The sequence below is a fragment of the Lepisma saccharinum genome, chromosome 8 (assembly GCF_977018435.1).
Source record: "Lepisma saccharinum chromosome 8, izLepSacc3.1, whole genome shotgun sequence".
NCBI lineage: Eukaryota > Metazoa > Arthropoda > Insecta > Zygentoma > Lepismatidae > Lepisma > Lepisma saccharinum.
In genome coordinates, this window is record NC_139236.1 from 83,118,956 (window position 1) to 83,134,872 (window position 15,917).

At 33.8% G+C, this 15,917-nt stretch overlaps 1 protein-coding gene and 1 long non-coding RNA gene across 9 annotated transcripts in view; one reads left to right on the plus strand and one right to left on the minus strand.

Annotated features, from left to right (window-relative positions):
* LOC145991227 (uncharacterized) overlaps window positions 1-15,917 on the plus strand; it is a 140,208-nt gene that overhangs the window by 106,845 nt on the left and 17,446 nt on the right. The window contains exon 3 of the long non-coding RNA XR_014442025.1: window positions 15,304-15,486. This is a non-coding gene — a long non-coding RNA (uncharacterized LOC145991227). The remainder of the gene's footprint in view (window positions 1-15,303; window positions 15,487-15,917) is intronic.
* The window catches only part of LOC145991221 (uncharacterized), a 60,246-nt gene that overhangs the window by 2,671 nt on the left and 41,658 nt on the right, over window positions 1-15,917 (minus strand). The window contains exons 15-23 of one of the 8 annotated variants that reach the window (XM_083127174.1): window positions 12,257-12,502; window positions 10,119-10,238; window positions 9,362-9,388; window positions 5,415-5,459; window positions 4,396-4,434; window positions 3,816-3,854; window positions 2,749-2,778; window positions 1,959-2,027; window positions 661-728 (exon numbers count right to left, since the gene is read on the minus strand). In XM_083127174.1, the coding sequence (XP_082983300.1) occupies window positions 682-728; window positions 1,959-2,027; window positions 2,749-2,778; window positions 3,816-3,854; window positions 4,396-4,434; window positions 5,415-5,459; window positions 9,362-9,388; window positions 10,119-10,238; window positions 12,257-12,502 (662 nt within the window). In that variant the 3' untranslated portion in view covers window positions 661-681. Of the gene's footprint in view, window positions 1-660; window positions 729-1,958; window positions 2,028-2,748; window positions 2,779-3,815; window positions 3,855-4,395; window positions 4,446-5,414; window positions 5,460-9,361; window positions 9,389-10,118; window positions 10,239-12,256; window positions 12,503-15,917 lie in introns of those variants that run through there. The other 7 variants (XM_083127178.1, XM_083127175.1, XM_083127176.1 and 4 more) reach the window with 7 other exon arrangements.

Sequence of the window (15,917 nt, forward strand, 5' to 3'; positions counted from 1 at the left end):
TGCACAGAAAGACTAATTGGTACTGGACCTACAGTTTAAAGGGAGAATCATATCCATATGAAAGATAGAGAGCATTATGTAAGAGAACATCTCATTCAAGCAATTTTGGTGTACTTAATGAACTTTGGTGAAGATATTCACTTGGGTTATTGATGTGTTTGGTGAAAATTCAAGCTTTCGAGAGCCAATGTCACTCTTAATATAGAGGGACTGAAGTGAAGAAATAGTTTTGGGTTAATGCCAGATAAGTTCTAGAAAAATTTCCAAGCTTTTGAGAGCTATCATCATTATCATGTTCAAGGACTGGAGTAATGAGGCATGTGTATTCATTGACATGGTCCCTTCATCAGCAATCATCCTCATCATTGCGATTAGCCAAAAGTAGCAGAAAATAACAAAAATCAAATCAAATATATGGAAAAAATTCCAAACTTTTGAGAGTATATGTCCCATTTTACTGATAAACAATTGACTGCATGAGTTTTTGAAGTTCTTGAGAACAAGATTATTTTACCTTTTGAAACCTTGAAAATATTACCACAACTCACCTCAACAAGTCTCTTGGATGTCTTAGTTATTCATTGGGATGAAAGTTTCAGTAGATAAGTCACTTAAATTAAATTTTCAAAAACAAAGATGTTTAATAAAAATGATTCCTACACAATTTAAGTATTCTCTTCTTCAAGCATCTTCTGTATTATGGATACTGTTGGAAGGTTGTTTAGGTTCTACAAAATTAGAGCATTAGACAGACATTATAAATTTTGGAGTTTCAGATATTTATAAACATCAAAGTGGATTGCCATATTTATAATTACAAACTTCTTTAATTTTATTTCTCAAAAGCATATTGTTTTAATGTTTCACTTATCTTTTTACAGAAAAAAAATTGATTTTGAATATGACCTGAAAATACTTTTTTTCCCCAGGTCCTTTTGCTGTTTTTCAGAAAATCATAGAAAATACATTGCCAAGTTCGTTGTTATTATTAGGGAAAGGATTTTAAGGTGCAAAATTATGGTCAGGAAAGGCGAAAAAGTTCTGAAAATGTTTTCAAAAAGGTGCTGATAAAATACCTTTTTTCAATGCTCTCTTTTTCTGCATCTTTCGTACATAATGTACGCGGATCACACAGAGAACTGTTGTTCTGCCGAATAGGTTCTGTTGAAGTTTGTTATTTCTCTAGCAGGTTTTGATACATTATCTTGGGAATCATTTTATAGCTCTCATTCTGCTCTACAAAATGAGACTATAGTATTTTATGTAGCTGCTCAAGAAGAGTGGAAATCATTTATTTTTCTGTCCAATTTTTTAACAAAGCATGAAAGAAAAGGAAGGAAAAAGATGCTGAAGCATAAGAGTGGGTCAAAAAGGTGCAACAAAGTGTGTTCCTTTTACTTGATTCCATTACTTAATATACATATCTCAAATGATTGGTATGAAAACAGCTATATTTTTGAAAAGGTGTTGCACCTTAAAATCCATTCCCTAGTTATTATTTACCAATTTTTTCTGAAATCTACAAAATGTCATTTTTTAAACACACATAATATGTTAGAATTTTTATTCATTCTCCCACAATTATGAAAGTTTTTTTTAACAATTTTTTGAAAGAAAAATATAACATTCTTATAAAAGTTCCTGAAAACTTTCTCTTTGGATCAAAATCATCACTAGCTGTGAAATTTGAAGCAGAATCCTCATAAAGAATTTCCACAATGTTCATATGAATTATTTATTCAATACAATTTTCAAGAGTAAAGCAAAAGTGCAACGTAAATCGACAAGAGCGCAAGTCAAATTCAGCAACAATGAAATTGTGACATCCAGCAGTTAGAATTTGAAAGGGTGGTTACAACACATGTACAGGAAAGAAACTCTGCGATTATAGCCCATTGTTTATTCACAATATGAGTGCATAGTGAAAAGCAAGAATGCAAGCAACAGAAAAAACTTACCTATAACGTTTGCATGTGTCCCATAGAAGTTGTAATCGTACAAACTGTCATAAGCATCATAAATGTTTCCTGTGTGTACATAATTTTGATGAGAAAAATATTTACAATTCATATATACTTTAAATTAACAATAATGTAAAATGTATTTGACAAATATGTGCATGAAATAGATGTTAAACAATGGATGTTCCATTATACAGTGGAACCCCGATTTTACATTTTCCCACATTACACATTCATTATTCATGGTCCCAATAGAGCAAAATGCTATAAAATTTTCCCCGATTTTACATTTTCCTGCATTGTAAGTTTTTTTTCAGATGACTTATCTGATATTAATTCATGTCGTGATTCAACACATGTGAAGGGTAAATTAATTTACAATGACAATTTGTTTCATATTTTATTATTTTAAGGATATTATGACCAAGAAATATTTCACTGGAAATTGAACTCTTAAAAATTTTAGATTTCTTAATTAGCCTGACCGATATCTAAACTGAACTTGCGTCATGGGTTATAGTAATAATATGAATTTAACAGGTGAAAACCATAATTTTAAATGTATTGATGCTAGTACCTATTATCTTACATTATATTTAAGCACAATTATGCATTGCTAGTATTAAATTTTCAAACCAATCAAAATTACAATATTAATTATCTAATTCAAATGCATCAATTTCAAAATAACAATACATTAGCTATTTCCTTAGAACATTCTGTAGAATATAAACTCAAGGCTATTTTCATAACAATTGACACTAAATGACAAAAATGTTATTGGTACCTCTTACTGGTCCCACTAGTTGTGGATTTCCTGCGAAATATAAACATACATAAATTCTTGTAAAGTTAAAATTCCAATTGAAATTGCAACAGTTCTAAAAATCTCCATAATAAATACCGCATAAGACAATATTAAAATCGAGTCTGAGAGAACTGTCGAAATAAGCAGTGATTGTAATGGCACAAACAAACGGGTACTTAATGAGGAGTTCCTCGAATGATGATAAATCATGAAGTGAATACATGCTTCATTCCTACATGAATAGTATTTGATGAATGAAATAGATAACATACACATGTTAATAGTAAGCAAAGGATCTGAGTTGTCGATGCATTGACTGTTCAACTAGATACATAAATTTTTCGATGAACAAGCTAGATAAAAAAGTAAATCATATATTCAATTTACTGTGAAGATGATTTCTTTATTCATGTGAAATGTAAGCATGTGCTCTTTGAAAATTGTACGTTCTAATTTATTTTTTTTCACACTGGAACTTGAGAAGTAAGTAGGTATTCACAAGTTGTTCACAAATTTGACTGAATGAAGTAAAAAAAAGAACTACTTATTTATAATCAGGATTTTTATTTTTTTTCTGCTCGATGAAAATACACAAGCATCACATGAACAATTTCACATTATGAATTATTCACATTTAACATCCCATCTCTGCCACTTTTGGCTAATTACAGTGATGGGGTTGAACAGAATTTCAAGAAACTGATTAAGAAACACTAACAAGACATACCAATGTTCACGCCAGGATTCAAACTTGGGATGGTGGTATTAGGGCCCAGCTCTCATCAGGTTTGACCACCAAGGCAAGATAAACAATTGTCTAATAGATATGTTACAGGACATTCATCAGAACTGTGTCCCATTACAGTGTGGGAGATTGGGCATTCTCAATAAATCCATAAATATTTCAGTACTTGACCAGAACGTATTTGTAGAACTAATCTTTACCCAATTTCACTGTAGCTTTTATGCTTTGTTACAGACTGTTGGTATTTATTATTTTGTGTAACTTTTAAGTATACTAAAGGTCCATGGAGGAAAAGTCTTACCATTTGGAATTATCCCTGGAAGAGGGGGAGCAAAATTAACTGAAACAAAATCCGATACCTTTATTAGCATAAAAAATTGAAATCATAGACATAGGGAAACAAAGATGATATCTATAAATGAGTCATTTACATAAAGGATCTACATTTCACATTACCTATTCCAGACTTTTATACTTTCTAACTTCTACTTCAAATAGAAACTCTTTGTATCCTGCTAAAATCTTTTTAGTGATTTAGAGAAATGTTTCTCTCATGTTATAATTTAGTTATTCTAGCCTTCCTGATATCAATAAACGTGGCGTTACATTAAGGTTAGAGCAAGGTACTTTACAGTTGTTTTCCAAATTGGTGCAGGTCTCTATGTAGTGTTATTCTTGTCATCACACCAACTCAAATATTGTATTTTCATCAAAAGTGGTCATTGTATACAGACAATATTTACTTACTATCTACATATTTAAAACAATTCAGAAGACATTCTTATATCATACATGTAACATTTGAATATGGTTTCCACTATATATAACTTTATATATTAACTTTATAATCTTTGGTACACAACGCTTCTTAAATTTCATACCTCCCATATTTGGAACTCTTCTCAAAGGCTGCATACTAGCTGAAAATAAACTAAATTAACATTATTTTGTTTACAAAGTTAGATACAATACAAATGATTATATTATTATTAATACTAAATTGTTCAAGATTACAATTTATTGTATTTGTGCCACAGTTAATGGCCAATATAGTGTACTGTTCATATTAGAAAGTGTTTAGAAATGAACTGATATCTCAGTATAAGGATCCATGTTCAATTTCTGGCAAGGAAATCTGTCATTGAAGTGACTTGAATTCTATTTTCAACTATAAGTTTGCATTTGAACTGCTAACCTCAAAACCATAAAATTTAGGAATGGTCCAATATGAAATTTTGGGAGATGACAAAGTATCGATATAAAATTTACCAATACCAATATTCTACCAATCCGATATATAAAATTCCAAATGGTTCTTGAAGAACCTGAATGGATCATTGACATTTCTAATAAATGTGTGTTTCGAGGTGACTGCAGTGCAAAATAAGTTGCATATTTAGACATTTACCTTTTTAAAAAGTAGGGCGTGAAGATTATCCATAAGAGTTATAACAAAATGGCAGAATTTTGCACTAAATTATAAGATATTTATAGATATATGGGATTGGTAAAATAATTGATAATTTTACCCATACACTGATATGCCTATATCGGCCAACTTTTTACTTAAACATGCATTTTTCCAAATTTAAAATATTGTCCTATTTGTCTTTTATTTGATTCAATTATAAAATATTTAGAATTCTGTCTTAATTTTTATTATATTTTTATTTTTTTTCCTATTTTGATTACATAAATATTGGAATGAATATTACAAATTCTTTCTTTGTATGCATGTTTGATTTTATTTGTCACATTTTTTTTAATTGTGAAACCTGACATTAGAAAATGAATTGACATAGGCCTACATCAAATTTACTAATTGACGATCATTATGAAAAAAAAACGTATTTTTGTTGATAATATATTTGTTACAAATCAATTCAAATTGTTCTCTCACCAGCATTAGGATGATAATATCCTGGAGGTGGCAGGAAATTAGCCCCTGTAATAGGTTCCAAATAGGAAAAGATCATATTACTTTTGGAAATGTCTAAAACATAACTATCACACAATTTTCGTGACTCTAAGGGCTGTCCTATTGTCTTTAATCTTGTCCAAATTCAGATTTGCTTTATATGATTGCAACTTATTGGGAATATCTTACTAATATACGAGGTATGTGCTAAAAATGAACTTTCGTCCATTTTCATATGTTTGATACATTATTCTTACTGCAGTAAATCCAGTTTTGTACAGTACCATGGGGTAATTCTTGAAGCTTTCCTGGCGGCGAATGATGAAGTTTTCTCGGGATACCAACCAGGTGATTTCCAGATAGGCTTCCGAGCTTCCAAGAGCTAATGCCACTCTCATCTTCAGGGATTGACTTCAAGTGACGTTTGCTCTCGAAAGCTCGGAAGCCTATCTGCAAATCACCAGGTTGGTATCCCGAGAAAACTTCATCAGTACCATGGAGGTTTGCAGGATTTTTTCCAGGGAGGGAGGGGGCAAAAAATGCTTATTTTCTCCTGTAATAGTCGATTGACTGATTTCATTAATTTTACTCACCTTTCTCCACTTTTAACTAATTGCAAGGATGATTGACTGATTTGGTTATTTTACTTCACTTTTCTGCCACTTTTGGATAATCATGATGATGAGGATGAGTGATGATAAGGTGAAATTGATGAAGGAACACTCACAAAGAATGCACCATGCAGGGATTCAAACTCTGGACCCCTAATGTTGTAGCATCCTGTTCTAACCACTCTGCCATGGAGGTGGACACTCCTCGCATATTAGTGTTGCCCCCTCAAAAAGGTTAGCATGTCTCTGCAATACCTTTCTAATAATTAACATAAATTACTGTGATTTAAATGAAATTATATGTGTGAAATGTATGATTTTAGGTTCATTTTTAGGGGGCTGGCCCCCTTTCCCCACTTTCTGAATGTCCATGGAGAGTACGTATTCATTATAAAGGTTTAAATTAGAAATAATTTAGGCAACAATGCAGCAAGTAATATTAATTCATCAAAAGTTATTTCTGAAATATATTAATCTACTATATTGAGTGAAAAAGTGTGATAAGCCAGCCATGAAGGGCACATTTCCTGCAAAAATATAAATGAATATTCACATTAGATTATTACTGTATACAAATGTATATTTTTTATTTCTTTCTACTGGGTTAACAGAATTTACTTATGTTACTACATTATGTATTTCTTCATCTATTTTGAACTTTAAATTACAGTTCTTCAAAAATCAAACATAAATTAATTCAGCTAGTAAGAAAATCATCCTACTACACTTGCTCCCAGGAAGAGTTAAATAACACTGTCCAACAAAATTGAAGTTCTTGTCTGTTAAAAGAGAAGTTGGGGGTGATTCTCATTGAATTTGATGTGCTGATTTCAAATCTAATTACAGAATTTTTCCATCACCCATGAAATTTGAGTAACAGGGTACATACAAACTATCAGGTACATACAAATCTTATATACCCTTATAGTGATACGCTGCAATATTATTTACAATGGAATATCTAGAATGTCTTCGAACTTGATTTTCTGCTGTACTTTGCCTGAGGAACATCTCTTTTTAGTGTCCAGCAATAATCTGCCAACATATTTGGAGTCCATTTTCCCTGGTAGGGCCTTTCCATTTCACCAATTTCCTGGTGGAAACGTTCTCCATGTTCGTCGCTCATTGTCCCACGGTTTTGCGGGAAGAAATCGAGGTGGGAGTCTAAAAAGTGTATCTTCAGATACATATTACACCCAAGAGCATGATAGTTCAAAATCAAATTACTGATAAGTTCTCTGTAATTTTCTGACTTGTAGTTTCCGAGAAAATTTATGCAAACTTCCTTGAAAGATTGCCACGCAGCCAATTCCAGCTCATTTAGGCTCTTTTCAAAATCATTATCTTTCATTAGTTTCCTGATTTGAGGGCCAACAAATATTCCCTCTTTTAGTTTCGCCTCGGTAATTCGCGGAAACTTCTCTTTGAGGAACATACATCCACTACCCACACTGTCCATTCCTTTTACAAAATTCTTCATCAGACCAAGCTTTATGTCGAGAGGAGGCAGTAAGATTTTGTCTGAACTTACAAGTGGTGGATGAACAACATTCTCCTGTCCTGCGATGAGTGACTCTCTCTTCGGCCAGTTCTTTTTAACATAAAGATTTTTTCTATCTCTGCTGTCTCATTTACACAGGAAACAGCAAAATTTGGTGTAACCTAGTTGCAATCCTAAGAGGATAGCAATAACTTTTAAATCTCCACATATCTGCCAAGAGTATTTACAGTACTGGATATTTGTTAACAGTTTCATGTTTTCATAACTTTCCTTCATGCCCCAGGAATATGCTACGGGAATGCTAGGATATTTATTTCCATTGTGCAGTAGAACTCCTTTCAAACTTGTTTTCGAAGAGTCTAAATCAAACGCCATTCTTCACTTTTATGGACAATAACTAGTGACTCTAATAGACCATAGATGTTACAACAGAAAACAAGGTACTTGTCTTCAGCATGCATATCTACATACAAAGTCTTTTTGCTGGAAAAAAAGTAACTCTAGTGTCAATCTCCAACAAATGGCATCCTTTTAATCGCGATGCAAGCAGTTCTTCTTTACCCTTACTTAACTTTAGATCTCGAACTAAATCGTCAAGATCATCTTCAGTTATTAAGTGAGGTTCAGCTGTTGAAACACTCCCCACAAAATCAGGATCATTATGCAATTCACTACATTTGTTAGGAACACTTTCCCTTTCTTCCGTTACACTTATGTCATCTGGTGGAGCAGGTATGGGAACTCCAGGTCCATGAGGCACCGGTCGAGATGCTGATTCTAGTGATGGATATTTAACTGTATGCCTTGATTTCTAATTTATCCCAGATATATTTGTCAAGCAAAAATAGCAGTCTGTTATATGATCCTTAGGTTCCCGCCATATCATAGGAACTCCAAAAGGCATATGACGAGATCCTTTCAGCCAACCACTCAAAAGCGTTACACAGTTTGCACAACAGATATCAGGGGCCCATTTCTTGCTCTTCTTACACGAGGAGTAAATGTTCTCCTATTTGCTTTTAAGGTCAACTCACCACAGATATAACAGAAATTGTTCCAGTCGTTTACGCAACTTCTTGACATGATTCAGTCTTTGCTTCAAAACACTCACTGAAACTGAAGAACACTCAGGAAAAGCTTATTTCCTCCAGACAACTTGCTACCGAAATGAGAAGTAGACATAACAGTCAAATCACAGCATTGTGTTGAAAAGTTAATTGTTGTCAAATTTTTCAGTTAGATTGTTTAACAAGTTTAACTGTTGTCATTCATGCAGACATCAATGGCCTAGAGTTACTAGTGTATTGTTGGAGCAAAGACATAAAATATTTTAAATATTTCCTACCAATCAGCTTATTATGGACTGCATGCTGCAATAATAATGCAGAATTATATTTTTATTGTTACAAAAAAATGGTGGGTGATTGACAATTTCTGACTTCATTTTCGGAATCAGCAGGTTTCAAAACATTAAGAACCATTGAAATTTTACTTTTAACAAAACCATTGTTGGACAGTGTAATTATTAATTATGTCACATTTATTAATTAATAATTAACTGCGAGATTAGACATTCATTCTTTTATTTCCCTATTTATACTTAAATATTTAATTTTTGTTGTTACTATAATATAATACCCTCAATAGCTAAGGACACACAGTGATCGACTCACAGTTTCACCAATGAAGGTTCTATGTGTATGTCCATTCATCAATTTCATCTAATCATTCATTCTTATGACAGTTAGCTAAAAGTGGCAGAAAGGAACCTTATTTTTTTTTTTTACTTATATTTATATATATATTAAGTACCTTACCTCGGGGAGGTTGACTTCCAAATAGAGCTGTAATGTGAAAATCAAGAAATGATTACAGATAATTCAACGATGCTTGAAAATGTTATATTTTATATTCTACTAAAATAGAAAAGTATTTGCTCCATTTCACATGCACACGCACACATATACATGTAAGAGTACATGGAGTAGTGCTCAAAGTATTGGAGAAGTACCAGTTAAGAAATTTCTCATAAAGAATTTTCCCACTAGGATAATTTGCACAGGCATGTACCACCTACTGCATTTTATCCATGTTGATCCATACAAGCATCCTCAAACTGGGTGAATAACTCCCACCAGGTAGGAATTTCCATTTCAAGCACTGCAGGGGCAGAGTAAGACTTGCCCTTCAATCGTAAACTCATATTTTACCTTATTATTATTATTATTATTTATAAATCATACAACGAAGTTGAACCTTGGCAAGTTGAAACTTGAGTTCACTGTTTAAATAGAAACTGTTTGACTTTCTTCCTTTCCATAAACGTCTTGATGGAACAGTTCTTTTTCTTTTTGTACTTTTTCACGATGCACAGATATTAAACGGAGACCACTTTCATAGTTTTCACGCTACAATTTCAACATTCGAATTGTGTAAAGTTTTTCCATATAGGAGAACAAGTGCCCCCCCCCCCCCCCCCCGATCCAGCTCCTCTCCAGGGTCACCCTTGTATACATGAAGTAATTTGATTTGATTTATCTCTTTCAAAATATGAATATATATTTAACTACTTACGTCTGAATTGATAGCATTTGAGGTCACTGCACTGTGCCTTGCCGTTGATGGTGCATTGGCAATTCTTGCAGCCGTCAACAATCCATCTCTCACCAGGCATGCATTCAAGATTATGTACAACTGAAAAATTAATTTAACTTTGAATATTTATTTTACTTATCACCTCTTTGTAGACAGAAATTTTGCTATATTTGATATTTTTTTCTATCGACAATAATTGTTTATTCCACTTGATTTCTAGAAATATTATTTTTACTACATTTGATAGTTTCTATCTGGAAACAGTATGTTTGCAATTCATGTTTTTTTTCCAGACATAGTCTTTTACTACATTTGATAATTTTTATGGCCCTGTTGTTTTTTTAGAAGTAATAATTCTTGTTAAATTTGATCCATTCATTCCAGAAATACTATAACCAAGTTTTACTGGCCATTTTCTTCATTTCCATATAATAATTATTTGATGATGATTATCATCATTTACTCTGTTAGTTCTCAATTAAAATTGATTGAAATAAAGATTATTTGGGTGCATCAGCACTTAGGCTATATGTACCCGTCACATTATATGGGGCTCAGTCCTGTACCATAACCAAAATCAATACAGGTCTCTGAGGAATAAAATCTCCTTGTCTAGGTTAAACGCTGAGGCTGTAAAGGGGTGCTCTGGACATATAAGGATGAAACAAAGGACACACACAGCACTACAGAAGATTATACTGACTCAGGGTTGCTGCGATTTTTTGATTATGAAATTCCCTGACATTTCCAGGTTTTCCAGTCCAAAAATGAAATTTTTTCAGACATGTTTATCATCACACACACAAAAGAACATGTGAAAATTCGAAGAGTAAAATGAAAAATTACAATCGGCATCAAATGTTTTCAGTGCTACAATCACGTGCATCTAGCCTTCAGGCTAAGGTAAAAGAGGTGCATTATTTCACCCTAATAGATCTCCACAATATAAAAACAACAGAATAAAATAATAAACCTTACACAGTTTTTCATTTTCTGGCAGATTTATTGTGTCGTAGAAAATGCTGCTTCTTTGCTTACATTTATAAGTACAGAACATCTGGAGAAATTTTTGTTGCATATTAAGAATTTTTATAGGAAATGCCATAAAGACTAAGATCTATAAAATAATAGATGATAACCTCATCTTCACCAACCTTTCCGATAATTATCATCATATTGTCAATGTACTTTAGTTATCAATCAGTAATCTGAACTGCACATTTTACTTTGATATTATTTCTAATATCTAGTATTACAAAAGTGAAAATTTATTACAGAAATTCGAAGGAACCATCATTTTGAACAAGACTGAGAATCATAAGAACGAAAGAAACAAGTTTCCAAACTGAATCTTTTTGGGAGTGGAATCACAAGAACCGAATCCAGAAGTGGAAGTAAACTGCTTGTTCATTTTGCAACTTTTTCTCTTTCATGCAATTTCCAGACGATCTTCAAAATTCCCTGACATTTTCCAGGTTTTCCAGATGAGTACCAACCCTGTGACTGTAGCTCCAACATTTGAGTGCCATTGGGGGGGGGGGGGGCAAAGGATATTATCTCAAATTCTGGGACAAAGCCGAAGTCTATGTAAAAAACAATCCTGAGTTTCAAACAGAAACTATTTTAGGACATATTTTTATATTCATATTTCTGAGACAGATCAGATCCCATAAACTCCTTTCTTTGTTTTTTTTAGCCTCAGCGTGTAACTAAGTAAAATATGTAAACTAGTATTTATTTAAAAAAACAAGTCATTGTAAATACAAACTGGAATATTTTTTTCTGAAAGAATTAATAAAAATTAATAAAAATGTTATTTCTAAAATATGAGCTCTAAAATAAACAAAATATGATTTTTACAGAGAAGGGATGAAATGAAACAAGAAATTAAATTGATTGATTGATTTGGTGTTTTAGGTCCACTTTATGCACAGTAAGGCTAATCGGGACTGGACCTACAGTTTAAAGTGGAATCCGAACCACTATGTGCCTCCACCAGGTATCAAACCTGGGACCCCTGGATTACAAGGTGACGACACTACCACTGTACCATCGAGGAGGACCTGCACAAGAAATTAAAATATGAGATGAAAGAGTATATATTTTTAAAACCTGACCTGAATTATCTGTACGATATTCTCCATTTTTATTTTCCACTGGATTATTCTGGAGTTCTGGTTTTGGGTATTCATTCACAAGTTCAGCTTTTGCAGTTAAGTTCTCGTTGACTTTGTTGATATATGCTTGTTGGTTGTATTCTTTTGAATCAGAACTTCCTGCATCATTAGCTATTGGATGAGATCCACCAAAGATATTCTGTTCTTCTGTTCTTGGTGTGCTGACTCCAGAAGTTGGTTGCTGCACTGGGGATATATGAAACAAAAGAGTATCATAATGAGTGAAAAGTTGTGGTATTTCCTATACTTATTAGTCTTTGGAAAGTTATATTTTTTTTAAAAAAGTAATTGAGTTAAGAGTTGCTTTGCTAAATGTAACTTAATTCCAGATAATCTTTTTGAATTTGATTTATACTTTTAGCAAATTATAATTTCGTTCATAACGGTATATATATGCAGGAAAGTAACTAAAAGTCACTGTTAATTGAGCTACTTGTGTCCTGGAAGAGTAACAGAGTTACAGCTACAGTGGCTCCCTGATGGTGCAATGGTAGCGTTGTCACCTTGTAATCAAGAGGTCCCGGGTTCGATATTGGTGGAGGCACAGTGGTTCAGATTCCACTTTAAACTGTAGGCCCAGTCCCGATTAGCCTTACTGTGCATAAAGTGGACTCAAAACAGCAAATCAATCAATCAATCAATCAAATAGTAACTAGTTACTATTTCTCAAAACAGTAACCGATACTTCCAAACATTGATATTGACCCCTATTATTTGCCACACACATGAGATGTATTATGTAGAAGCTTGCGCAAAAAAGGCAACCTTGACCAGGACTGGTATCTGACATATCATGCCATTGCTCTACCAACTAATTTAACAAACCGGCCCTGGTTTTGCCTGATTGTTTGCTGTGAAATTCTCTGTCAGTGAATCCGGAATGTATCTGTTGCCTCAAAAACGCTGATAACGTCAACAGTGGAAGAAACTAGGCACCATCGACATTATCAGTGTTTGAAAGACAACAGATCCCTTTGGAGTATCACTGACACAGACAATTCCTTCCACACATGTAACACAACAGCAGCAGAAAATTAGGTAAAAACTGAGCTCACTCGATATCTCAATGGGTGAGCAAAAAAGCTGTTGTTTTTTTTGTTTTGTTTTCTTTGTTTTTTATAGTTAGAGAGTCAGCGTGGAGTAAACTGTAATCTTACTATAAATAATAATAATAATAATGACACAGTTTGCCAGAGACCCATATTAAAGTACTGATATTGATGCACATAAAAAGTAACCATAAAAGTAAAGAGTTAATTTCGTTACTTGTACCTAAAACGTAACTTAGTTGCAGTTGCTCGCTTCAAATAGTTACTAGTTACTTTTACTCTAAAAAGTAACTGTTATTTCCAAACGCTGATATTAATCCTGGGCCTAGGCACCATGAACATGATCAGTCATCAAAGCTGGCCCCCATGGCAGAGTAGTTAGCACAGTGCACTATGATGCCAGGGGTCATGGACTCTAATCCCAGCCCGGTCATGGGTGTTCATTGTGAGTGTTCCTTCATTAATCATCCTCATCTTTGTGATTTGCCAAAAGGGGCAGATAAGCTGAGTAAAATAAACCCAATCAAATCAATCAGTCATCAAAGGCAACAGATCCGGTTACAATAGCACTGTTCTATACAGGCAAAACGGTGACAGCGAAGAATCAGGTAGAAACCTCCAAGGCTGAATGGTTAGCAGAGCGTCCTACAATGCCAGTCCCTGATTTGAATCCTGGGTAAGACATAGATGTCCATGCTTGTCCAAAATGACAAAACAGATGAGTAAAACTGATATAAGAGAAAGAGAAAGACAAGAAAAATTACAAAAAAAAAAAAAAAAAACGTTTATAGAGTAATGGTAGTTTATACCAGAGACCTGGGTTCACTTTCTGGTAGAGCCTGAATTTTTCGCTCAAATTTGGATGTACCTAATCATAAGGTACTGTACGATGCTAATTAGGACAGCCCTTGTTGAATGACCATCTTAATTAGCACCGCCAAAGAACACTATGCCAAAACCCTTTTAATTTATTTATTGAACTATATTATGTAATCCCTGGAAACACATACCTCGCTGGTGTACTGCCTATGGTTGTTGACACTCACTCATACACACGTGTTTACTAAACTTCAATGTCTCCCTTGTTCATCCACTAAGCTGTCTATCGCAATCACAAAACTGTTCATCGCAACTATCTATAAACCGTCTATCATAACTGTTGCACCCTTTCCTCTCACCCGACCGCACTCTATATTTCTTACCAATATTCTGTTCGCGGAAGTCGGGGGACAGGCACCTTTAGTAAAATGCTGAGTTGTCCCTAGGCAGGAAACAACTCGATGGAACCTTGGTAGGCCATATACACCACAGTACTGATATTGAGGCTCGCCTGAACCTTTAGCTGACACCAGGGCATTGTTTTTTCGAATTTGCTATGGTATTCCAAAATCTGAAAAATTACATCAGCTTAAAATTCCTTCAAGAGCATTCACGTTAATCTTCATGTGGTTTGCTTTCACTGTTGACTAGATATTCTCAATAGTTTTGTGGCTACATAAGTCTATTAATCTATTGATAATATCTAGACAACAGCAAAAGCAAACCATATAAAAAAAAGAAGGAATTCTAAGCTGATGAAATTTTTGCAGATTTTTTAATATCATAGCAGTTTTTTCAAGAAGAGGCAAATTCGAAAAAAGCTGCCCTGGTGTCGGCTATAGGTCCAGCGGAACCTTCATATGAACAATCTAGATATATGAATTCATATTATTAATGTATGCCACAATTGTTCAATTCTGCTACAATAGATTGGGATTCCTAGTATAAATAACACAGTTCTATCCTGGTAAGAGTTGGAAAGTAGTATGGATGTATTTAGACTTATATGGATTCAACCACATAACACTTATATTCGGATTGAGTGATTTACCACATTGACTATTTAACCACGTGTGTTTTGATGTGAGTTTCACTAAACACCCTATTATCCCGTTTCAGATTCATCCTATACACAATAAATATTCCAGTATGCTTTCCCCACCCCTGCTTCTGATGCCTGTCATCATAGTTCAGTAGATGCCAACGGTCATGAACTGTCTGCCTGCTGTTGAACCCAGCTGGTTATTGATTGACTATGGAATGCTTCAGATGGGCGAGTGGTTCAAACAACAGCTGCTCAAGGTAGGAATGGACATATATTTCTTTCCATTATGGTGGGCAGGGGTGCAAATTTCTGTTCAGTAATATAGGGATGTTTTTCAGGCAAGATTTGTAGTGTTTTTTCTTATACTACTATGTTAATAGTAGTTCTTTCATTTTAATGCAACATCCATTAGTTCTTTAGGAACACACTAATTTACATGCTGTGCCATATTGTGTGACTACACTATAAGAAACTAACGAAGGCATGCACAGCATGTAACTCCACTACATGTAAATTTTTTGCCAACCTCTGTGGCAGAGTGATTAGCACAGCATGCTACGATGCCTGGGATCCTGGGTTTGAATCCCAGCCTGGGCATGGGTGTTCTTTGTGAATGTCAATTCATCATATCATCCCTCATCCTCATCATTGTAATTATCCAAAAGTGGAAGAAAAGTGATCTGAAATA